Genomic DNA, 25,297 nt, shown 5'->3' with positions numbered 1-25,297 from the left:
CAGGTAGGTAAGGGAAGGGAGAGTAGTAAAGAAATCAGGGTTTAGATATTGGGAAAATTAGGTGGAAATGATACCACTATTAACAAAATAAAAAACCAAGGAGAAAAGTCAATGTTTTGTGTGGCCTGGGGAAAAGATAAATATGAGGAATTTCATTATTGAAATGAAAACTAAAAAGCTAAGTGAAAATGTCTAGCAAGTATCTGGAGACAAGAAACTAAAACTTCTGATGCCAAGGCTAGCTACATTTAGGAATAAACTACATAGAAGTAACAGGGAATTTTAAAGATAGGGAAAAAACATAAGGGAGTTAAAGAAAATCTTGCTGATTAGGGGTTGGAAAAAAAAAAGCAAAAATAGAGAAGCAGCTAGAAAAACCAAGAAAATATTATAGCAAGAAAGTATAAGCTACAAACAATTCTCAACTATAATTCTCTTGAGAAATATGCCAAACTGAGTAATAAAGAACTTCCAATGAAAAACTACTCCTTAGATGTTTAAGAAAACACAGCTGAAATTCAAGGCAGATAAGACTCCTAATCCCCACTCCCCCAAATCTTTAAAATTCAGTTGAAATTCTAAATATAAAAGACTGCAATAATTCATGCACTTGTGGAAAGAATTTAAGAAATAAAGAAAAATTTGATACCAAGTCCTGTTTTGCAAGGAAAAACAGTTAAGAAAAGCAAAGATATTCATTTGAGAATCTTCTTCAGGGTAGGCATGTAGCTACCAAAAAAAACAAAACAAAACAAAACAGCAGCACACATCAACTCGACCATCCACTTGTTGATTATGTAGAAGATATTCTCAGTTTTCAGCTTTTAATTGCTCCTTTCCTTAGTCACTTCCAGTATTGTGTTCTCAAGTCAATTTTCATTTGGTTCCCCATTCCCCAATAGGTCAACCAAAGAGAGACATGCTCTAACAATATTTTTTTAAGTCTCAGATCCCTCACCTAAGTCTCAAAATCTACTTACCTTGAGGCAAATCACTGCCGCTTGGATCACAGGAATAAGGTGGAGGTGGTAGTGGTGGTGGTGGTTGTAAGTTTGAAGCCTCTCCCACATCAAGAGCAGGAGGAGGAGGAGGAGGAGGAGGAGGAGGAGGTGGTGGTGGTGGTGGTGGTGGTGGTGGTGGTGGTGGTGGTGGTGGTGGTAGAGAGGCACCAGCATGAGGAATAGCAGAATGGCATGGATAGGATGGTGAGGCAATCACTAACAAAGAAACAAAACATAAAGTAGCAATACACAACTATAACACCTTATGAACGGTAGGCTCATCTACTTTTCTTGTCTCCAGTATGGTCAAAGAACTCTTAAGGTTTGGGTATAAAAAAAACTTGGACAGTGAATTGTCTACATTCTCTTAGACATACCAATGGAGAACTAGTTTATAACAGGTCATTTTGATTTAAGAAAAGTATTGCAAATTAAAAGGGAAAAAACTGGAAGAGGCAGAGCTTTGACTATCAGACTTTGAACATTTAGCTAACAGGTACATAAATAAAACATAACTAAAGCAAAATTTTTACTTAGTTTAATACCCAATGCAAATTTAAGAATGTTTTCAGCAATCTGTCACTCTCAGTCAAATCACAAAATGCAGAAGCTAATAAGAGATGGATTAAAGTGCACAGACTACAGATTTTAGCAATCCTTGAAGGTTTCTACTGGTAGCATCTCAGGAATATAGGGAACTTTAAATCATGAACGTTCCATTTTTAAGGAGGTACAGAATCTAAAAACAGGTTAGATACAATATCTTATCCCTTTAGCTTTCTATACCTGTTACTATAGCTTAGAAATAATCAATATTTAAAAGTTTTTGACATAAGAAATTCAGATTAATTATATTTAAATATTAATCCTCTATGACAATAAAGGAAACAATGTGGTTACAACCTAGTAAAAACACATACCTGCATATATGTATGACATAACACGCAAATTTGTTAATTTTTTTTTTTTTTACAAAAGATGAATGATACAAACCTTCAAGTTTAACTGAATAATTTTAGCCAGCTTAAATCCAAGTACAAAATTTCATCATTTTGTTATCTGCATTATCATTTTAACCCTGAGAAACATAGAAAGTTTAGTCTTATCATTCTATAAATGTTTAAAGTCAGAGTTTTAGCACACTGAGTTTAGCATAGGAGCATAGGAACAATTCACACAAGCTGAATTTGTTATTCTGATATTTTAGCAAGACATAATCCACACTGTTTCCATTTAGTGACCAGTACTAATGATATACTCATCTTATCTTTTGTACATTTACAGGTTAACAGTAATAGATCTGTGTCTTCAGGTGATGTAAAACTTGATAAACAACTGTTTAGGAGTGATGCAATTATCTCTTGATTGTGGTGGTGGTTACACAACTCTATGCATTTGTCAAAGCTCACAGAACTGGGCACCAAAAAAATGAATTATACTGTATCTAAATTAAACAGTAAGTTTTTAAAGCTTGCTCAACTAGCTGTTTTGGAGTTTTGTCACATATTTCGAAATCTCTACTTTTACAGTTTTGGGAAAGGAACTTAATTTTCGGAATATCCCCAAATGTTCTAGATACAGATTTTTTTAAATAAAATGGCTCCTCCAACAAAGCTCTGCTCTTATCCCTTTTAAACTAGCACTGAAAACGTATCATGCCATTTTTTTAAAAAAAAGCAAATGGAGAAAGGCAATTAGCTGAAGACAGTAGAATGTGATTATGATCACTAGGTAAAAACCAACTACTAGACATAGAAGTGGCTAAATACATTCTCACGGGCCTGAAAGAATCAAGAGTAGACACAATTTGGAGGTTACTTTGTCTGAATTCACCTTCCTTATAAATGCACAGTATTACAATAAACCCTCTAAGTAAAAGCTTTTACAATTTCAAGTTTCTATAGAGATGCATGAGCTTCTCATCCTCAGACTTAAGAAGAGCTCCACAGGCTTAACAGATACACTTCAAGGGATGTCTCAAGAATTATAGAAACGTCTTCTAAAATACTAGTAGAAATCAATGTAATGCATTCAGAATGCTGATTTCCCCCGTCCATGTAGCTGTAGTCTGTTCAGGACACTTCAGAAGAGAACATAAATATATACAGTAAGATACTGCTGCTTCTCTAGAAATCACAGAGCAGGGCCAAGGCCAAGGTGTGGTGAGATGCTCCAGTGCAAAATTTAAGGGGCTACCAAAACTAATACAAAGAAAACTATTATGAATACAACATCAAAATTTTCAGTAAAGACAGGATCCAACCCTGTACTTGCATGACCCCAAGAGTATATGCCTTACTCAATGCACCTTAAACCTGACCCACAGATCCTGTCTTTATTTACAATTGATACTTTGTTCTCATATTTTTTATATTAATCTTTATTTTTAAAAATGATGAATTAAAGTGTTATTTATCTTGATTACTGTGGTTTTTTTATTTTTTTTGGCATTCCATTAAATTTTGCACTCAGGGACAGTCACTGATCCCAGCCCTGGCAAAAGACTTGGGAACATTTACTGAAACCCAGAGTTTGAAGTTGACAGGATTTAATGCCTAAAAGGAGACTCATATTTGAAGGCAATCATCACATCTTGTTACCTGGCAGATTAGCAGTCACTTAAAGATGGAAGGGGCCTGCCAGAGAGACATATGAAGAACAAAGTGGGAAAAATCAGTCGTTTCATCTATAGGATTGACAAGAATGACAAAGAGCAACTAAAAATCAGCCAGATCTAGTAAAGAAGATCTATAGTTGAGGTTCATTAAGTGACTGAGAGAACAAAAAGTAAATAAATGAAGGCAGTATGCATTTTTAGAAAAATCTGGCATTTAAATCGTAATCTTTCAATGATTCCACATAAATAAAACATTACAATGCTTGCTTCATCTGTCACTTAAATTTAAGCTCAGACAGCTGCTAGAAGCAGACAGCAAACATTTTCCCTTACAACTAGCACAAAGTAGTAAAAGTAGTGTCTACATTAACATTTCCAGTGAAAAAAATATATCATCATTAACATTTATTGTATGTTTTTGTTCCAGGCACTGTGCTAAGCACTCTTTTTTTTTTTTTTTTTTTTTTTGAGACAAAGTCTCACTCTTGCCCAGGCTGGAGTGCAATGATGTGATCTCAGCTCAATGCAAACTCCGACTCCTGAGTTCAAGTGATTCTCTTGCCTCAGCCTCCAGAGTAGCTGGGATTACAGGCATGTGCCACCATGCCCGGCTAATTTTTGTATTTTTAGTAGAGATGGGGTTTCCCCATGTTGGCCAGGCTGGTCTCGAACTCCTGACCTCAGGTGATCCACCCACCTCAGCCTCCCAGAGTGCTGGGATTACAGGCATGAGCCACCATGCCCTGCTCACTTTATCTTTTTATAAATAAAACAGATACAGCAAACAAATCAAATATACTGCTTAATGAGTTATTTTAATGTGGATACTACCCATGCCTATAAATATTTTTCCCTCCTACCATAACCAACCGTTGTTTTGACTTTAATAGTAATCACTTCCTTGGGGTCTTTTCAGAGTTTTGTCACTCAAATGTGCATCCTTGAACAGTAGTTTTTTAGTCTCGTCCATTAAAAAATTGGATATTTCTTGAATGTCTTAATCTATTGGTCCTTCCTCCACCCATTTCCTGACAAGTTCTGCTTTAAAGAACCTGGGCCCTTTGACCTGACAAGCTTCCCATAGTCTGGATTTTGCAGATTACATACTCATGCTGCAATCCAACATGTTATTCTGTATTTCCTGTCAATAGGCAGCTAGATCCAGGAGACTGAATCAAATTCAGGACTGATTCCTTTGGGACATCTATAACATCTATAGCTAATGTTTGACTGACTTTGCAATCTTAGTAGCTACTGATGTTTAATGTCCATCCATTTAATAGGAACTGAAAAATTATTTTCACTTTTTAATTGATTAGTTAGAATACTATTACAAAAAGATACTTCCCCTCATCTATTTGGCTATTCAGTAGTATAGTTCATATAAGGAAGGCAGAATAAATGTTTGATTATTTCATGTTCCAGTTTTCAAGAAAATTAATTGATTTCCTATCATCCTCTTAAAGTAAGCAATTTTTAAAATACCACTAAGAACTTTTTTTTTTTTCTTGTTTTTTATTATACTTTAAGTTTTAGGGCACATGTGCACATTGTGCAGGTTAGTTACATATGTATACATGTGCCATGCTGGTGCGCTGCACCCACTAACTCGTCATCTAGCATTAGGTATATCTCCCAATGCTATCCCTCCCCCCTCCCCCCACCCCACCACAGTCTCCAGAGTGTGATATTCCCCTTCCTGTGTCCATGTGATCTCATTGTTCAATTCCCACCTATGAGTGAGAATATGCGGTGTTCGGTTTTTTGTTCTTGCGATAGTTTACTGAGAATGATGGTTTCCAATTTCATCCATGTTCCTACAAAGGACATGAACTCATCATTTTTTATGGCTGCATAGTATTCCATGGTGTATATGTGCCACATTTTCTTAATCCAGTCTATCACTGTTGGACATTTGGGTTGGTTCCAAGTCTTTGCTATTGTGAATAATGCCGCAATAAACATACGTGTGCATGTGTCTTTATAGCAGCATGATTTATAGTCCTTTGGGTATATACCCAGTAATGGGATGGCTGGGTCAAATGGTATTTCTAGTTCTAGATCCCTGAGGAATCGCCACACTGACTTCCACAACGGTTGAACTAGTTTACAGTCCCACCAACAGTATAAAAGTGTTCCTATTTCTCCACATCCTCTCCAGCACCTGTTGTTTCCTGACTTTTTAATGATTGCCATTCTAACTGGTGTGAGATGATATCTCATAGTGGTTTTGATTTGCATTTCTCTGATGGCCAGTGATGATGAGCATTTTTTCATGTGTTTTTTGGCTGCATAAATGTCTTCTTTTGAGAAGTGTCTGTTCATGTCCTTCGCCCACTTTTTGATGGGGTTGTTTGTTTTTTTCTTGTAAATTTGTCTGAGTTCATTGTAGATTCTGGATATTAGCCCTTTGTCAGATGAGTAGGTTGCGAAAATTTTCTCCCATGTTGTAGGTTGCCTGTTCACTCTGATGGTAGTTTCTTTTGCTGTGCAGAAGCTCTTTAGTTTAATTAGATCCCATTTGTCAATTTTGTCTTTTGTTGCCATTGCTTTTGGTGTTTTGGACATGAAGTCCTTGCCCACGCCTATGTCCTGAATGGTAATGCCTAGGTTTTCTTCTAGGGTTTTTATGGTTTTAGGTCTAACGTTTAAATCTTTAATCCATCTTGAATTGATTTTTGTATAAGGTGTAAGGAAGGGATCCAGTTTCAGCTTTCTACATATGGCTAGCCAGTTTTCCCAGCACCATTTATTAAATAGGGAATCCTTTTCCCATTGCTTGTTTTTCTCAGGTTTGTCAAAGATCAGATAGTTGTAGGTATGCGGCATTATTTCTGAGGGCTCTGTTCTGTTCCATTGATCTATATCTCTGTTTTGGTACCAGTACCATGCTGTTTTGGTTACTGTAGCCTTGTAGTATAGTTTGAAGTCAGGTAGTGTGATGCCTCCAGCTTTGTTCTTTTGGCTTAGAATTGACTTGGCGATGCGGGCTCTTTTTTGGTTCCATATGAACTTTAAAGTAGTTTTTTCCAATTCTGTGAAGAAAGTCATTGGTAGCTTGATGGGGATGGCATTGAATCTGTAAATGACCTTGGGCAGTATGGCCATTTTCACGGTATTGATTCTTCCTACCGATGAGCATGGAATGTTCTTGCATTTGTTTGTATCCTCTTTTATTTCCTTGAGCAGTGGTTTGTAGTTCTCCTTGAAGAGGTCCTTCACATCCCTTGTAAGTTGGATTCCTAGGTATTTTATTCTCTTTGAAGCAATTGTGAATGGGAGTTCACTCATGATTTGGCTCTCTGTTTGTCTGTTGTTGGTGTATAAGAATGCTTGTGATTTTTGTACATTCATTTTGTATCCTGAGACTTTGCTGAAGTTGCTTATCAGCTTAAGGAGATTTTGGGCTGAGTCAATGGGGTTTTCTAGATATACAATCATGTCGTCTGCAAACAGGGACAATTTGACTTCCTCTTTTCCTAATTGAATACCCTTTATTTCCTTCTCCTGCCTGATTGCCCTGGCCAGAACTTCCAACACTATGTTGAATAGGAGTGGTGAGAGAGGGCATCCCTGTCTTGTGCCAGTTTTCAAAGGGAATGCTTCCAGTTTTTGCCCATTCAGTATGATATTGGCTGTGGGTTTGTCATAGATAGCTCTTATTATTTTGAAATACGTCCCATCAATACCTAATTTATTGAGAGTTTTTAGCATGAAGGGTTGTTGAATTTTGTCAAAGGCTTTTTCTGCATCTATTGAGATAATCATGTGGTTTTTGTCTTTGGTTCTGTTTATATGCTGGATTACATTTATTGATTTGCGTATATTGAACCAGCCTTGCATCCCAGGGATGAAGCCCACTTGATCATGGTGGATAAGCTTTTTGATGTGCTGCTGGATTCGGTTTGCCAGTATTTTATTGAGGATTTTTGCATCAATGTTCATCAAGGATATTGGTCTAAAATTCTCTTTTTTGGTTGTGTCTCTGCCCGGCTTTGGTATCAGGATGATGCTGGCCTCATCAAATGAGTTAGGGAGGATTCCCTCTTTTTCTATTGATTGGAATAGTTTCAGAAGGAATGGTACCAGTTCCTCCTTGTACCTCTGGTAGAATTCGGCAGTGAATCCATCTGGTCCTGGACTCTTTTTGGTTGGTAAACTATTAATTATTGCCACAATTTCAGCTCCTGTTACTGGTCTATTCAGAGATTCAACTTCTTCCTGGTTTAGTCTTGGGAGAGTGTATGTGTCGAGAAATGTATCCATTTCTTCTAGATTTTCTAGTTTATTTGCGTAGAGGTGTTTGTAGTATTCTCTGATGGTAGTTTGTATTTCTGTGGGATCAGTGGTGATATCCCCTTTATCATTTTTTATTGCATCTAGTTGATTCTTCTCTCTTTTTTTCTTTATTAGTCTTGCTAGCGGTCTATCAATTTTGTTGATCCTTTGAAAAAACCAGCTCCTGGATTCACTGATTTTTTGAAGGGTTTTTTGTGTCTCTATTTCCTTCAGTTCTGCTCTGATTTTAGTTATTTCTTGCTTTCTGCTAGCTTTTGAATGTGTTTGCTCTTGCTTTTCTAGTTCTTTTAATTGTGATGTTAGGGTGTCAATTTTGGATCTTTCCTGCTTTCTCTTGTGGGCATTTAGTGCTATAAATTTCCCTCTACACACTGCTTTGAATGCGTCCCAGAGATTTTGGTATGTTGTGTCTTTGTTCTCATTGGTTTCAAAGAACATCTTTATTTCTGCCTTCATTTCGTTATGTACCCAGTAGTCATTCAGGAGCAGGTTGTTCAGTTTCCATGTAGTTGAGCGGCTTTGAGTGAGATTTTTAATCCTGAGTTCTAGTTTGATTGCACTGTGGTCTGAGAGATAGTTTGTTATAATTTCTGTTCTTTTACATTTGCTGAGGAGAGCTTTACTTCCAACTATGTGGTCAATTTTGGAATAGGTGTGGTGTGGTGCTGAAAAAAATGTATATTCTGTTGATTTGGGGTGGAGAGTTCTGTAGATGTCTATTAGGTCCGCTTGGTGCAGAGCTGAGTTCAATTCCTTGTTGACTTTCTGTCTCGTTGATGTGTCTAATGTTGACAGTAGGGTGTTAAAGTCTCCCATTATTAATGTGTGGGAGTCTAAGTCTCTTTGTAGGTCACTCAGGACTTGCTTTATGAATCTGGGTGCTCCTGTATTGGGTGCATATATATTTAGGATAGTTAGCTCCTCTTGTTGAATTGATCCCTTTACCATTATGTAATGGCCTTGTCTCTTTTGATCTTTGTTGGTTTAAAGTCTGTTTTATCAGAGACTAGGATTGCAACCCCTGCCTTTTTTTGTTTTCCATTTGCTTGATAGATCTTCCTCCATCCTTTTATTTTGAGCCTATGTGTGTCTCTGCACGTGAGATGGGTTTCCTGAATACAGCACACTGATGGGTCTTGACTCTTTATCCAATTTGCCAGTCTGTGTCTTTTAATTGGAGAATTTAGTCCATTTACATTTAAAGTTAATATTGTTATGTGTGAATTTGATCCTGTCATTATGATGTTAGCTGGTGATTTTGCTCATTAGTTGATGCAGTTTCTTCCTAGTCTCGATGGTCTTTACATTTTGGCATGATTTTGCAGCGGCTGGTACCAGTTGTTCCTTTCCATGTTTAGCGCTTCCTTCAGGAGCTCTTTTAGGGCAGGCCTGGTGGTGACAAAATCTCTCAGCATTTGCTTGTCTGTAAAGGATTTTATTTCTCCTTCACTTATGAAGCTTAGTTTGGCTGGATATGAAATTCTGGGTTGAAAATTCTTTTCTTTAAGAATGTTGAATATTGGCCCCCACTCTCTTCTGGCTTGTAGGGTTTCTGACGAGAGATCCGCTGTTAGCCTGATGGGCTTCCCTTTGAGGGTAACCCAACCTTTCTCTCTGGCTGCCCTTAACATTTTTTCCTTCATTTCAACTTTGGTGAATCTGACAATTATGTGTCTTGGAGTTGCTCTTCTCGAGGAGTATCTTTGTGACATTCTCTGTATTTCCTGAATCTGAATGTTGGCCTGCCTTGCTAGATTGGGGAAGTTCTCCTGGATAATATCCTGCAGAGTGTTTTCCAACTTGGTTCCATTCTCCGCCTCACTTTCAGGTACACCAATCAGACGTAGATTTGGTCTTTTCACATAGTCCCATATTTCTTGGAGGCTTTGCTCATTTCTTTTTATTCTTTTTTCTCTAAACTTTCCTTCTCGCTTCATTTCATTCATTTCATCTTCCATTGCTGATACCCTTTCTTCCAGTTGATCGCATCGGCTCCTGAGGCTTCTGCATTCTTCACGTAGTTCTCGAGCCTTGGTTTTCAGCTCCATCAGCTCCTTTAAGCACTTCTCTGTATTGGTTATTCTAGTTATACATTCGTCTAAATTTTTTTCAAAGTTTTCAAGTTCTTTGCCTTTGGTTTGAGTGTCCTCCCGTAGCTCAGAGTAATTTGATCGTCTGAAGCCTTCTTCTCTCAGCTCGTCAAAATCATTCTCCATCCAGCTTTGTTCCGTTGCTGGTGAGGAACTGTGTTCCTTTGGAGGAGGAGAGGTGCTCTGCGTTTTAGAGTTTCCAGTTTTTCTGCTCTGTTTTTTCCCCATCTTTGTGGTTTTATCTACTTTTGGTCTTTGATGATGGTGATGTACAGATGGGTTTTCGGTGTGGATGTCCTTTCTGTTTGTTAGTTTTCCTTCTAACAGACAGGACCCTCAGCTGCAGGTCTGTTGGAATACCCTGCCGTGTGAGGTGTCAGTGTGCCCCTGCTGGGGGATGCCTCCCAGTTAGGCTGCTCGGGGGTCAGGGGTCAGGGACCCACTTGAGGAGGCAGTCTGCCCGTTCTCAGATCTCCAGCTGCCTGCTGGGAGAACCACTGCTCTCTTCAAAGCTGTCAGACAGGGACATTTAAGTCTGCAGAGGTTACTGCTGTCTTTTTGTTTGTCTGTGCCCTGCCCCCAGAGGTGGAGCCTACAGAGGCAGGCAGGCCTCCTTGAGCTGTGGTGGGCTCCACCCAGTTCGAGCTTCCTGGCTGCTTTGTTTACCTAAGCAAGCCTGGGCAATGGCGGGCGCCCCTCCCCCAGCCTCGCTGCCGCCTTGCAGTTTGATCTCAGACTGCTGTGCTAGCAATCAGCGAGATTCCGTGGGCGTAGGTCCCTCCGAGCCAGGTGTGGGATATAGTCTCATGGTGCGCCGTTTTTTAAGCCGGTCTGAAAAGCGCAATATTCGGGTGGGAGTGACCCGATTTTCCAGGTGTGTCCGTCACCCCTTTCTCTGACTCGGAAAGGGAACTCCCTGACCCCTTGCGCTTCCCAGGTGAGGCAATGCCTCGCCCTGCTTCGGCTCGCACACGGTGCGCGCACCCACTGGCCTGCGCCCACTGTCTGGCACTCCCTAGTGAGATGAACCCGGTACCTCAGATAGAAATGCAGAAATCACCCGTCTTCTGCGTCGCTCACGCTGGGAGCTGTAGACCGGAGCTGTTCCTATTCGGCCATGTTGGCTCCTCCCCCCACTAAGAACTTTTATATTCAACATACTTGGTATATTCCAATCTATTGCAATGATCATTGTTGAGGCTCAAATTGTTCCATCTTTGGCCAGTGGGAATCTCTCTTTGTGATGGTTTCTGAGTCCTTCTGACATAATGCCTATACTCTTTGATATGTTCCTTGCTATCTGGTATGACAAGATGTTCCAGGCTCATCTTGAACATTTCCTGCCCAGACCTGGAATCAGCCATTTCTCCACAGAGCCGTTTATTTTTAAAAGTAATAAATGGTATTTTAAGACCACAAACTAGGTGCTAGGGATACTTATTGTTTTCAGGCCTTTCAGTGGACACAGAGAGGAAACATATACATATATTTAAAGATAAAATATCTCAAGTTCATACTGATACTTCTAATTCAATTTCAAGACTATAAAAGCTTTTAATTAACCTTTATAACATCTGCATTACCTTTTTTCCACACTAAGAATCCTGGTTCACAAGGACACAGGGGATAAAATTAGAATATCCCACAATTACTCATTTGCTTTAGCCCACATTACAGAGTCTCGGAATAACTTTCTGAGCATCTAAACTAAAGAATCTGATGTGACTGAGAGCATGAAAAAATGCTTTGCCCATATTCTCTCAATTCTATCATTTAAAAAAATAACTACATCTACACCCTCCAAACATAAGGCTATTACATAGTGTAGTCTCAACTTCTCAGCCCTCATTTGTCTTACTTCTACAGGTAACTATGTATTTAATACTTACCATCACGTCTTATGTCTCTAATTGTTCTGCCTCTAATTGTTCTGGTACACAATACCAGAACAATGTCTCTAATTGTTCTGGTAGCCTAAAACTCAAAGTTCATTCTCTAGTGCACTGTTGTCCAATACAACTTTTTGTGATGATAGAAATATTCTATATCTCTGCTGTCCAATACAGTGGCTACTAGCCACATGTGGCTAATGCAACTGAGGAACTACAGATTTACTCTATTTAACTGTAATTAATTTAGTTTCCACACGTGGCTAGTGATTACCCTGCTTGACAGCACAGTTCTCACAGATTCATCAGGAAGGGCTCATGGGAAGAATATTCTTGGTTTCTCACATGTTGCCCTTTGTGCTTGAAAATCAGTTTGGACACAAAATTGCTGGTTCACATATTCTTTCCTTGAGTATCTTAAATGTTATTCCACTGTCTTCTAGCATAAAGCAATGCTGTCAAAGTTTGATGATTATCATTGTATTTCTCTTATATGCCATAGACTCTTAGATACTTAGGACTTTTTAACTCTAGCAACTTTATTAGAATATTCTGCTGTTTATTGCTCTGGGTCAATATTCTCAGGTATTCAGGGTGCTGTTTCAAGTATGTACTTTTAAAACTTTTTAAACTTATGGTTTGACTCTGTCCCCACCCAAATCTCATCTTGAATTGTAAACTGAGTTGTAATCCCCAGGTGTCAAGGGACAGACCTGGTGGAAGGTGGCTGGATCATGGGAGCGGTTTCCCCTATGCTGTTCTTGTGATAGTGAGTAAATTCTCATGAGATCTGATAGTTTTATAAATGGCAGTTTCTCCTGCTCTTTCTCTCTCTCCTGGTGCCTTGTAAAGAAGGTGTCTGCTTTCCCTTCGCTTTCTGCCATGATTGCAAGTTTCCTGAGGCCTCCTCAGCCATGCAGAACTGTGAGTAAATTAAACCTCTTTCCTTTATATATTACCCAGTCTCAGGCATTTCTTTATAGCAGTGTGAAAACAACCTAATACAAAACTTCAGCAAAGTTTTCTAAATTATAGCTTTTAGTATTATTTTGTCCCTTTACTTTGGTTTTTTCAGAGACTTCTATCTGTGTTTGATCTCATTTGCCTAACTTCAAATATGTCGCTTTTAAATCTTTATCTTCATTTTTTTTTTCAATTTTAGATTTCCCTCTTCTTACATCTTTTTTTTTTTTTTTTCTAAAGTTTATGGCCGGGTGTGGTGGCTCATGCCTGTAATCCCAGCACTTTGGGAGGCTGAGGTGGGTGGATCACTTAAGCCTAGGAGTTCAAGACCAGCTTGGGCAACATGGCAAGACCCTGTCTCTACAAAAACACAGTAATTAGCCGAGTGTGGTGGCGTGTGCCTATAGTCCCAGGTACTGGGGGGACTGAGGCAGCAGGACTGCTTGAACCCTGGAGATCCAGGCTGCAGTGAGCCATGATCATGTCACTGCACTCCAGCCTTGGTGACAGAGCAATACCCCGTCTCAAACAAAAAAAATTTAAAGCCTAAAGCACTCTTATTTCTCTTAAAGCATTATCTGCTGTACATACAGAGTGGGTATCCCTAATTTGAAAATCTGAAATTCAAACTGCTCCAAATTCCAAAACTTTCGGAGTGCCTACATAGTGCTCAAAGGAAATGCTCATTGGAGAATTTTGGATTTTCAGATTAGGAATGCTCAACAAGCATAATGCAAATATTCCAAAATCTAAAAAAATCCTAAGTCCAAAACACTTCTGGTCCCAAGCACTTTGAATAAAGAATACTCAACCTGTATTTGCTCAAGCTCATTACAGTTTAGTCTCCATTACTAAAATGACCTTCTCCCCTTTATAATTCTTTCCTGAGTTCTATCACCTCAGGTGAGTTTTTCTAATTCTGATTTATGTTATTCTTTAATGTTTTGTATTATTAATATCTTTAGCTCATTTTGAAATACTTTGTCACAGTTTTTAGTTTATTTAGATCTGTTTAGCGTTTCATTTCTAACATGTTTTCATTGTCTGTAGGGATATTCTGCTTTTTATTCCTTAAGATATATTTGTGTAGCATTTGACCTTAATCCTTTTCTTTTGTTCTTTTCCCTGACCTGCTCTTTTCTCTATCCTGATCAATTCAGATTCCACTCTTAGCAGTTTCTTCCCAGTGAGGAATACTGTCCTAAAAGGGAACTCTGGCAGGTCAATTTTGAAGAGTTAGAGGTTAAACTGTTCTAAGCCCTTCAAGTCCTTCTACTATGTGCCTCATGCACTCACCTAGTATTAGAGAGACCAAATCCCTTCCCAGTTTTGGCTGCTGCTTCCAAATTGTCTGCCCTACTTTTCAGTGACTTCTTATTCACTGGAATTCTCAGGTACATAAGACAACATCCTCAATGCTTCTATGTTCTTGCTCCCTCACAGACCCTGATAGCATGCAGGTCTTGTGACTAGTGGTTTGTCCCTACCTGCTTAAATCCTGGGGTTCATGGGGATACCTTGTCACCTAGATTTTTGTAGGTGTCATGGGTTTTGACTTCACTATTTCCATTTTTATTTTGAGACTCAGAAAAGCTAATGCTGTTGTTGCCACCACCTTCCTAAAAGTCTGCTGATAATTTAAAATTTTATTAACTTACTGAAAAGTCCACAACCACTTCATGAATTGGTACTATCAGTACCCCCAAGCCACAGATAAAAAGCTTCAATAATTTGTGCAAAATTACACAATAAGTTGTAAAACCAGGATTCTAACCCAGATCTTTTAAATTCCAGAGCCTGTATCTTTTATTATGATATTTACAGGACCATTATTCATTACAAAGGAACGTGTTTTATAGAATAAATTCCTGAAAAGTTTGCTATAAGGTGAGAAGCATCGCTATCTTAACTCTTATATGATAAAACTTAACCCAAGGTTTGAGAAACTAGTACAAGTCCCCTAATTCAGCAGGTAGCAAAATGAAAGGTATAAAATCTCACCAGCATGAAATTTTCAAGAATAAACTTGAATCCCTGACTCTCAAATCTCATGGATTCCTCAATGGCAGAACATAATTAAGTAGGTTAAATAAATTTAATTCTGGAAATTAAAGTAATGGTATGTAATTACCAGAACAGCTGGATGTGCATGTTCATGAATAGGAAAAGAGGCTTCCAAAGTAAGCATCCGCTAATAACCTACCTGGCCTGCCGTGTGTAGGTGGAGATACAAATAGAGGCTGTATAGCATTCTGTGAGGAAACTGAAGTGGTACTAATAGCTTGATTAGCCGCTGCACCGTTAGATAAGACTGGAGCTGGAACATTATTGGCACAGGAAGCTGCAACTGCTGCAATATTTCCCATCACCTGTAAGTGTGGAAGAAAGTTCAAAACTCTAAGTTTGGTTTTTCAAACAGTAGATTATCTGATCCTAAACGTCAGAAAATAGTAATTAGTTGAGACAACTAAAACACTGAAAGTCAATCTTTATGTAAACCTTATATAGGAAGGTTATTTCTTTCAGAAGATCTTAGGTCACTTGAGAGCTTTAATTTTTTAATTCATTTATTTCTAAAAAGGTAATACATTAATATGATTTGAAAATCAAGTATTAAATCGTATACAATGGAAAGTTTCCCTCCAAGCCCTGTCCTCTGTCTGCCTAGTTGCCCGCTCCCCAAACAGTTAACCTCTGGGCTTCCTGCATCTTATTCCAAAGATTTGTAATTCATTTTTACATGCATATATATTGCCCCACACAAGCAAACACCTTTTTTTGAGACAGGGTCTCACTCCCATCGCCCAGGCTGAAGTGAAGTGGCATGATTTCATTCACTGTAGCCTCAACTTTCCAGGCTCAGGTGATTCTCCCACCTCAGCCTCCTGAGTAGCTTAGGACTACAGTCACGCACCACCACGCCCAGCTAATTTTTTATATTTTTAGTAGAGACAGTTTTGTCATGTTGCCAAGGCTGGTGTTGAACCCCTGGGCTCAAGTAACCTGCCCGCCTTAGCATCCCAAAGTGTTGGGATTACAGGCATGAGCCACTGCATCTGGCCTACACTTTTTTCTTTTTTAAAGAGAAAAGGTGCCTTGCATTTTTTATAACATTGTAAGACTGTAATTTTTTTTTTCTGCTTAGGCCACAGCTCCTTAAGAGAATAAACTATTTTTCCACAGCACCCAGTACAGGGCTGTGCACAGAAAGATATTCAATAAATGGTAACAGACTCTTCTTGAACATACTGTCCTCACTGGGAGTCTCCATTTTCTTCCCACCCAACTGCAGTGTGGCTGCTACCCACACTGGTTCTCTGAAACTGTATTCAAAGTTACCAGTGGTCTCTATGTCAACAAATCTTAGTAGACTTTTGTTAAGTCTTATGTTGCTTGACCTCTTGGCAGCAACTGACACCTGGCTGCTCCTTGAAACATTCTCTTCCTAGGGCTTCCATAATATTCCTCTCTCATGCTTTTCCTCCCTCTTGGATGGTCCTTCTTTGCCCATTTTCTAAAATTTGATAATCCATGGGCTCTGTTCTAGATGCCCTTCTCAATCTCTTCCTTTGCCCAGGATGATCTTGTTTACTCCTATGGTTTCAGCTACCTTTTTATAATGCTGACTCTCCATTCTACAGGAAAGCTTTAAAATTAAGTTTCAGTTAATGAGACAGAATTGATGGGTAATTTAGATTAACTCACTCTTTATATAAAAGAGGCTCACAGGAGACTATGAGTAATCTAAAGCCAGCACATAGAACAGTGTCTGGAACACAGCAGATGCTCAATAATTTGTTGAATTAATTTACTAATCACTGTGTCAGACACCAGAAGGTACAATAATACCTAAAGGAACGAAAGCAGTTGCTTTGAAGTATGATGAAGGTAAATGAAAAGAGAAAATTCATTTTTCTGTGTTCAGGCCATTGTAACTGCTTAATAACACTATGAGGATTACCTTCTGGGGGTAGTTGTATGAGGTAACTGTGTCCTGAGGAGACATAGAACATGACTTTCTGTCCTGAAGAGACTTTAATGAATACAAAAATATAGTTAAATAAAAAAACAAACAACACATCAATAACTTTGTTTCAACATATTTTAAAACTATATGAAAGTGATCAGTCCTGAAAAAATTCAAATTTGGAAGTGACTCCTAAGACAAAGCTCTAAAAGTTATCACTCTAAAATGTGATGTAGGTGACTGTTTTGTTACATATCTACAGAAATCCTCAACACATCTAACTCAAGTCCTGATGTAGATACTAAAATGTAACTGATAATTGAAATCTAAACACTCTTTCAGTGATCTTTGCCTTAAAAGCTTGAAGCACCATAGGACCAACAATAGTTTTACTTAAAAAAAAAAAGGGCATTCTATCTGAATATGTAGCTTGGTACAAGGGTAAACTGGTTATTCAGCTGCGTTTTATCTAAGCGGGATTTAATAGATATTGTAAGATTCAAATATCATTCTCCTCTGGCTTAAGACCCTGTCTTTCTAAAAGTAAAAATGATTTTGAATGGCTTGGACTCATGCATGATAGACTGTCATGGCAGCAAAAACTCTACCAGCAGAGATTGGTTACATTAGTAAGAGCACAGAAAGAACAGGGAAAGGTAATCACAGCAAACAACAAAAGGTACCTTACTGTGAAAAGGTGAACCCCACTTAACATGGACAATTCCAAAGTCTGTGTTCAAGTATAGCCAAAGCCCCTGCCAAAAAGCAAACATTTGCCCTGGCTCGGAAGTTCCCAAGTGAATAACAAATGCTTCTAGAGAAACATTTATTTGAGTGTTAGACATGGAAATAAGAAGTAGAAATAAATGTTCATGATTTCTTAGAAGGCTTTGCCTGGAAATCTTTATTCAAAGAGTCCTGCGTTGGACAAAAACAAAGATAAATAGATGGGACTTAATTAAGCAAAAAAGCTTCTGCACAGCAAAAAGAAAAAACCAGCAGAGTAAACAGATAGACAACCCACAGAGTGCGAGAAAATCTTCACAATCTAGCAATCTATACATTCGACAAAGGACTAATATCCAGAATCTACAAGAAACTCAAACCAGCAAGAAAAACACAATCCCATCAAAAAGTGAGCTAAGGACATGAATAGACAATTCTCAAAAGAAGATATACAAATGGTCAACAAACATAGGAAAAAATGCTCAATGTCACTAATTATCAGGGAAATGCAAATAAGAACCATTATGCGATACTGCCTCACTCCTGCAAGAATGGCCATAATCAACAATATCAAAAAATAGATGTTGGCATGGATGTGGTGAAAAGGGAACAGTTTTATACTGTTGGTGGCAGTGTAAACTAGTACAACTGTGTACACTGTTTTCCACTATGGAAAACAGTGTGGAGATTCCTTAAAGAACTAAAAGTAGAACTACCATCTGATCCAGCAATCCCACTCCTGCGTATGTACCCAGAGGAAAAGAAGTCATTACACAAAACAGATACTAGCACATATATGTTTATAGCAGCACAGTTTGCAATCGCAAGAATATGGAACCAGCCCAAATGCCCATCAATTAATCATCAAGTGGATAAAGAAAATGTGGTGCATATATACCATGGAATACTACTCAGCCATACAAAGAAACAAAATAATGGCATCTGAAGCAACTCAGATGGAATTAAAGACCATTATTCTAAGTGAAGTAACTCAGGAATGGAAAACCAAACACTATATGTTCTCACTCATAAGTGGAAGCTAAGCTAAGGAAGCAACGGCATAAGAATGATACAATGGACTTTGGGGACTCGGGGGAAATGGTGGGAAGTGGGTGAGGGATAAAAGACTATACATTGCTTACAGTGGTACACTGCTCAAGTGATGGGTGCACTGAAATCTCAGAAGTCATCACTAAAGAACTTATTCATTGTAACCAACCACCACCTGTTCTCCAAAAAACCTATTGAAATTAAAAATTAAAGACAAAGAGTTTTTTTTAAATGTATGCTGATAATTCTGAAGACATTTATCCTTTATTTTAGCAACAATAGAAATTTGCTATGGATTTGGTGATGGGGGCAGAGGGCTTGGAACATATGAAGAGATTGAAAGCTATTGAGGTTGTTTAAATTCAGAACAAAAAGGAACATGTGACAAGTGAAATTGAAGGAATAGAAAAAAAGTATTCTTGTCATCCCTTGTGGTAAGATTCTTACTTGGCTACTTCAAGAGGTGATATCAAAAGTACATGATATGAGAATAGTAATGGTGGCAGGAAATGGGGGAAAAAACTTTCTCTGGAAGGAGCAAAGTAAGGGAAGGAGAAAGAACAGAGAGAATTACATATCAGAGTTTTCTTCTCCTTCCTAAGGTATATTGTCTAAAGAGTAAAAACAAAAACTTAGTACATGAAGCTGCCACAGTTTAGTCATAATTAGAGAATATAAGGTAGTTATTCAAGTTCTTCATAAATATTCCAGATTTCCTGAATAGATGGTAGGATTGCCCTTCCCAGCTCCATCCAAAGTCAAGAATGACCATGTTACTTGGTTAATAAAATATGATCAGAAATGTCAGTGTTCAATTTCTGTATCTTTTGCCCTGCTGTGATGATCATGATGGCATGTGTCCATCAGCCTGGGTCCCTGGGTGACTATGAAGAACAGTCATAGTCTGGCAGCCTGCTGCCAACTCGCATTGAGCTATATAACATTAGCAAGAACAACTTTTCCTGAGTTAAGCCACTGAGATTTTGGGGGGTTGTTAACTGCAGCATAACCTAGCTTGACTAAAACAGAAATTGGTAACTAGAAGTAGGGTACGGCTATAACAAAATCCTAATTGAGAAGGAGATTATGAACATGTAGCTCTTAGGGTAAGCAATTTAGAAGACATGATGTTAGTATTGTGCTTTGATAACTGTTGGCATTGTTTAAAGCAAGTTATTTTAAGACAGGTGTGTGTAGGAGAGAATTAGTAGTTTGCAGGCAGGAATGAAAGGGAATAGATTCCTTGCATACAGGGACTCACAGGGTTGAAGGAACAACTGTTTCAACCCTAAACTATAAAAGGTAATATTGATGAATCGTTTGAACAACGACAAACAGTGAAAACTCGACCTCGCAGCAAGAATGAACTCTTTGGTTAAAACCCGAGTGTATTAAGATGTCTCAAAGCTAGAGTTCAACTAAGGATGTAACACCTAGTAAATCCTTGCACTTCAACAAAATGGCTTGTAGAAAAATGTCCAAAATGCATGGCTCTTCCATCAGTGCCTGATAAACTCAAGCCACTTGCAATCAAACAGAAAGAAATATAAGGATAAAACCACAAAGAATTATAGCAAATCTTAGTAGTATATCTATAGAAAAGAATTGTAGTATGGCTATTGGTACATGGAACCAAAAGAAATCAAACAGAAGCAGAATAAATTAATCTTACAGCCAAAGAAATCACGAGCCAGAACTAAAACCATTCAACTGAGATAAAACCACCCTTGGGCCTCCAATCTTCTGTAAGTAGCAAGCTTAGAAAGCTGCTCGGTTGCCAAGGAAGGATTATTCTCCAATGCCTACTCCAAACACTGCCAAGGAAGGATGGGCCTTGGGAGTAACCAAGAGCCCCAGAAAATGAACGAGAGTTCCTCCAGGGAAGAGTCCCATGAGTATGTTGGGGGCCCTTACAACGTCTGCCCATGAAGGTCTCAGAATTGCTACAGGCCAGTAACTGTTTTTTTCTCCCTTTATGAATAGAAATTTCAGTCCCTGCTTCAGCACTGTAAACTGGGGAGGGAGGGGGAAAAAATAAAACCTCTGTATTTTTGGTTTTAGGTCTCAAGATCACAAGAAGCTACATCTGGACCCAATATAACAAGTACTACACATAGCCCAGAAATCCTAGGCTTTGAGTTTGATTACACTGAATGGGACATTTTAGGATGCCTCCTTTGAGATAGAAACAAGTATTCTGCCTATGAGAGGGAGGGCAAGTTGAATGATATAGTTCTTAGTGCTGTTAACATGTTTCTTTTTGCCTTCCAGCACAGAAAAGTTAGACTCTTCAGTGGGACCTGCTCTGGCCAGTGAAATGGAAAAGAAAGTGACACGTATCACCTCTACTGGAAACTGTAAGAGCCAGTGCACCATTTACCGAATTTTATTTCCTGCCCTGGCAATTGTGGAAGAATTTCCATCAGCCTGAGTACCTGAGCAAGCCCTTCTATAGACCTCTACTAGACATGTAGCATAAAGGAGAAGCAAACTTTTGTTATATTGAGTGAGATGCATCATCCATTCTAATAAAAAAATCATAATAAAACCTTCTAAAAGATCATTACTGCCTATGTTAGAATATCTCTAAATATATTAGTTCCAGAACACGAGTTAATTTCTGTCTCAATTTCATCTTCAAAATGAGAATGATACTAAGCCTCACAGGGTTGTTCTGATTTAAATACATTTATATGTATAGCTCTTAACAGTGCCCTAGTACATAGTAGGAGCTATAACTCTTTGCTATTATTAAATACCTACCAAGTTTGCTGTAGATGCAGTTGTGCTATAAACACCTGAAGTTTCATAGTCTGGCTCTAGAGAATATAGCCAAAGTAAAAAATGAGCATTATTTTATAGCTTGAAATTCTATAAACAATGATGAATGCCAGATCACTTCTAGATCTTACTGACCTGCACGATAAAGATATTCTTCATGATATCGCCCTGGGGAAAAAAGACAAGACAGAAGAAATGTGTTTATATAGGTCTTTTTAGCTCAGCAGAGCCAAATGGCCAGCACTTGCTTTTTCCACCAGTTTTATGGTTATATGTTCAAAACTAAAATGCATACATCCTGAAAAGTGATATGAGCTTTCACACTAGTCAACAGATATTGAAGCCACAGACTAGCTGTAAGCTGTACAAATTTCTCCTCTGAAAATCCACTTAGCTCTTAGAGGTCAGGCAGAAGTGAAAACTCAGTTGTGTCCAATTTTTCCAGTGAGGCTACAGTGTGGTGATTAAGCACATAGGCTCTGGAGTGAGGACTGCCTAGATTTGAATTCTGATTAACTACATGACTTTAGGCAAGTTATTTAATCTCTGTGCCTCAATTCTTCACTGTAAAATGGAATAACAGTACCCAGCTCATAGGCCTTTTGAGGATGGTTAATGGAAGTGAAAGTAACTTAGCATAGTGCTTTACACATACTAAATACTCAATGGTGACTATAAAGTATGAGTATAATCCACTGTTTCCTTAGGTGGACATTAAGGGAATATGTATGCCTCATCTGTTTTTCAATCTGTTTCATGTAAGTAATACATGTAAAATGAGTGTGTCCTCAAAGGATGGCTCAGTAGACTGAAGTACTTTTAAGATTTCTGTACCACTGAAATGCAGAGAAAGTCAATACTCAATCGGACAGTTTTCCACCAAATATAACCCCACAGTTCTAAACTAAATTTGATTCTTAAACACACCACTTATCAAACACACATGCATGAAACTCCTCCAGATTTAAGGTGGGAGCAAAGATTTGGTTATTTCAAATATGCCACACTACCCATAGAGCTAAAAGACAAAAGGGTCATCTAAATAAGAGAGCAGACAGTAAATGTCCTTAAGCACACGCATGCACATACGTACAAAGTTTTCACAGATCATTCTTGCAGTAGATTTTTTTACTCATTAAATTCCTAAAAATATCTATTTTTTTCTACACTAGTAGAAAAAAAGAGTACAAGAAAATAAGGAACTTATTCATAAATCAAGTCATTAGGAATGCCTGACACCTCCTTAAGCCACTCAATGCTCCACAATTGTTTCAATAGGGATATACAGTATCTTTTAAAAGTAACAAGGTAAAAATAAACACATTCCATGGTAGGAGTCAACATAAAAACTGTTAAGGCTATGTGTGTGTATATGATTCCAATTATAAAAAAATGTCCAGCAGAGGCAAATCCATAGAGACAGAAAACAGACTGATGGTTGCCAAGGGCTGGGGGTTGGGGCAAATGGGGAATGGCTCCTAATGGGCACAGGATTTCTCTATTGTGGTGATAAAAATGTCCTAGTATTAATTGTGTTGATGGTATGCAACTCTGAATAAAAAACCATTGAATTGTATTCTTTAAATAGCTGAATTGTATGATATGTAAATTATATCTCAATAAAACAGTTACAAAAAATTATATCTCTGCCATTTACCAAGGATATGACCTTGGCCATGTCATTTACCCTCTGAATCTCAATTTCCTCATATGTAAAATAGGGACAGCACATTCCTCAGAAGAGCACACGAAGGAATATATTATGAATATAATGACTTAGTAGAGTGGGTATCACGTAGGGTTCAATAAAGAGTAATGTTTATAGATCAAATAGACTTCATAGTATGAAGTAACTATCAAATAGTTACTTCATAGTAGTCTTAAAAAATAATAGCCAGTCACACGAAAAGCCTAACATATACAAATGGTGAGGACAACTATCAATAGTGCCTTACTAACAACCAATAGATGTTTTCCATACTGATATCTGACACCAAGTCAAAACTCACTAAAGACCTATGCAGAGAGCTGAAAACAAGTTATAACAATGTAGCAGCCTACTGAAATAGAAGTCTACTCTTCTGAGAAACACCAGGACATATTCAAAACCCAGCAAGCATTAAGAACTTATATAAATCTTTCAGAACTAAGCTACTGGAACAGAGAGAGATGCCAAAACCAAATTGGTCTACTTCACTGGCCTGATGTGCTAATGCCACAAGAATCTTTTAAAAAATATTTAACTGTAATTGACTCACCATTTTCACTCTGGCCATTGCCCTCCTCTAAATTCAAAGTCTGTTTGCCTGAGCTATGTCCCCGCCTTCCAACACAGTATCCTGAAGTAGCAGGAACCATTGTAGAGGGACCTCCATGATTCTGTATCAGAGAGACACACATACACTGCAGTTCTCACTATGTAGTCAGAAAAAAAAGCTAGAGGGATGTTTTAAAAGGCAGTTTAAAAACTAGCCTAACAATGTGAACTGCTATTGTAAGAGAACTCTGTAATTAAATGTTTTCCATGCAGTTTAGAATACAAAAAATATGAAGTAAAAATCAAGAAAATAGAAAATATTAACCCATACTCTATAGGCAAGATTATTAAGTCTACCTCTATTCCCTTCTCTAGGAACAGCTGGGAGAAAATGTCTCTTTTCTCATTTTCATTTTCCAGAAAAGGCTTTGTTTGGTTATTTGTACAAAATCTAAAATTTATCCACATTGCCTTTACTTCAAAAAAATAAATGAAAAAAGTAAACAGCTTTTTGAGTAAAGCATTGATCCACTCACAGGTAAAGTTGGATAAGCAGTCTCATCCCCTTCTTCAACTTCATAAAAAGTAATAGTTTCTTCCAAGCCCCTGGGCATCTGTCCATTCCCTGGGGTAAATCCATACTGGGACTCCTTATTCATACAACTCATCTGGCGGTGACTACGTCTAAATGAACTTAAGTGGTTCAAATAATAAAAAAGTAAAAATGATGAAATATAGTAACTTGTTCCTAATTTCTAAATAACAGTTCAAATATCTCAAAGTTGACACTTTTTAAAACATTAATGTTCAGCAATGAAATCAGACTTACCAATTTTCTCTGACTTTCAACACAATACTTACCGAGATCTATAAGAGAAGTTATCATAGCTCTGGCAGCATCTTTTACCTGGGCCTGGGTAAAAATCAACTTTAGGGCCCGGCATGTTGTGCCTGTTTATAAACCGAGATGAATTCCTAAGAATAAAGAGAAAGGAAACTAGAACTCTCTATTCACTAATACCTAAGTAGTCAGTCTCTGTAGTTAAATAGAACTAATCTGTCTTTCTAAAAACATTCAACTAGAAAGAGCTCTGCTCTCTGCAATACTGGCATTAGGGCTAACTATTATTAATGAAATACAGTCTGTATGTCACAGAGACCCTCATCTTGATGGCATTCTATCTTCTTGGATCTCTTCAATTGCTTCGTATTTCCCTAGACCATGAAAATACAAATCTGTCAATGTCTTACCTGGGCATCCCATATCCCCGACCTTGTCTCGGAGATGGATGCTGAGGATGAAAATGTTCATTAGACATAACATTGCCAGCTGTCTGTGAGTAGTGCATTGGAGGATCGTGCCCATAATGCATACTGTGCTGCAGCCTGGGTGGGAGGAGGGGGTCTCCCTTGCCGTAAGCCATAGTCATGTAAACTTCTTTCCCTCGAATTTTCTTGAACATCTTCTTCTGTTGCTTTATGTCCATCTCTGATATAACTTTCAGGCAAACAAAGAGGTAGCAAATAAGCTTCATAATCAAAGCAAAAGGCCCAGTGTACTGTCACCACCACACTGCCTTAAACTTTCCAATGCTTCCCCTAGGAACAAACCAAATAAACATAGGGAGGGAATTTTTGTATTTTTGAAGGATATACT

At 38.1% G+C, this 25,297-nt stretch overlaps 1 protein-coding gene across 8 annotated transcripts in view; it reads right to left on the bottom strand.

Moving 5' to 3' along the window:
- The window catches only part of ALG13 (ALG13 UDP-N-acetylglucosaminyltransferase subunit), an 84,994-nt gene that overhangs the window by 14,677 nt on the left and 45,020 nt on the right, over positions 1-25,297 (bottom strand). For 7 of the 8 annotated variants that reach the window (XM_019019586.4, XM_063703058.1, XM_063703060.1 and 4 more), the window contains 9 exons: positions 24,892-25,138; positions 24,502-24,615; positions 24,177-24,333; positions 23,642-23,762; positions 21,519-21,551; positions 21,366-21,421; positions 16,821-16,892; positions 15,063-15,228; positions 981-1,217 (listed from right to left, as the gene is read on the bottom strand). In XM_019019586.4, the coding sequence (XP_018875131.2) occupies positions 981-1,217; positions 15,063-15,228; positions 16,821-16,892; positions 21,366-21,421; positions 21,519-21,551; positions 23,642-23,762; positions 24,177-24,333; positions 24,502-24,615; positions 24,892-25,138 (1,203 nt within the window). The remainder of the gene's footprint in view (positions 1-980; positions 1,218-15,062; positions 15,229-16,820; positions 16,893-21,365; positions 21,422-21,518; positions 21,552-23,641; positions 23,763-24,176; positions 24,334-24,501; positions 24,616-24,891; positions 25,139-25,297) is intronic. The other variant, XM_019019588.3, reaches the window with a different exon arrangement.

This window comes from Gorilla gorilla, chromosome X (genome assembly GCF_029281585.2).
Source record: "Gorilla gorilla gorilla isolate KB3781 chromosome X, NHGRI_mGorGor1-v2.1_pri, whole genome shotgun sequence".
Lineage (NCBI taxonomy): Eukaryota > Metazoa > Chordata > Mammalia > Primates > Hominidae > Gorilla > Gorilla gorilla.
This window is presented reverse-complemented; position numbering and strand designations above follow the sequence as displayed.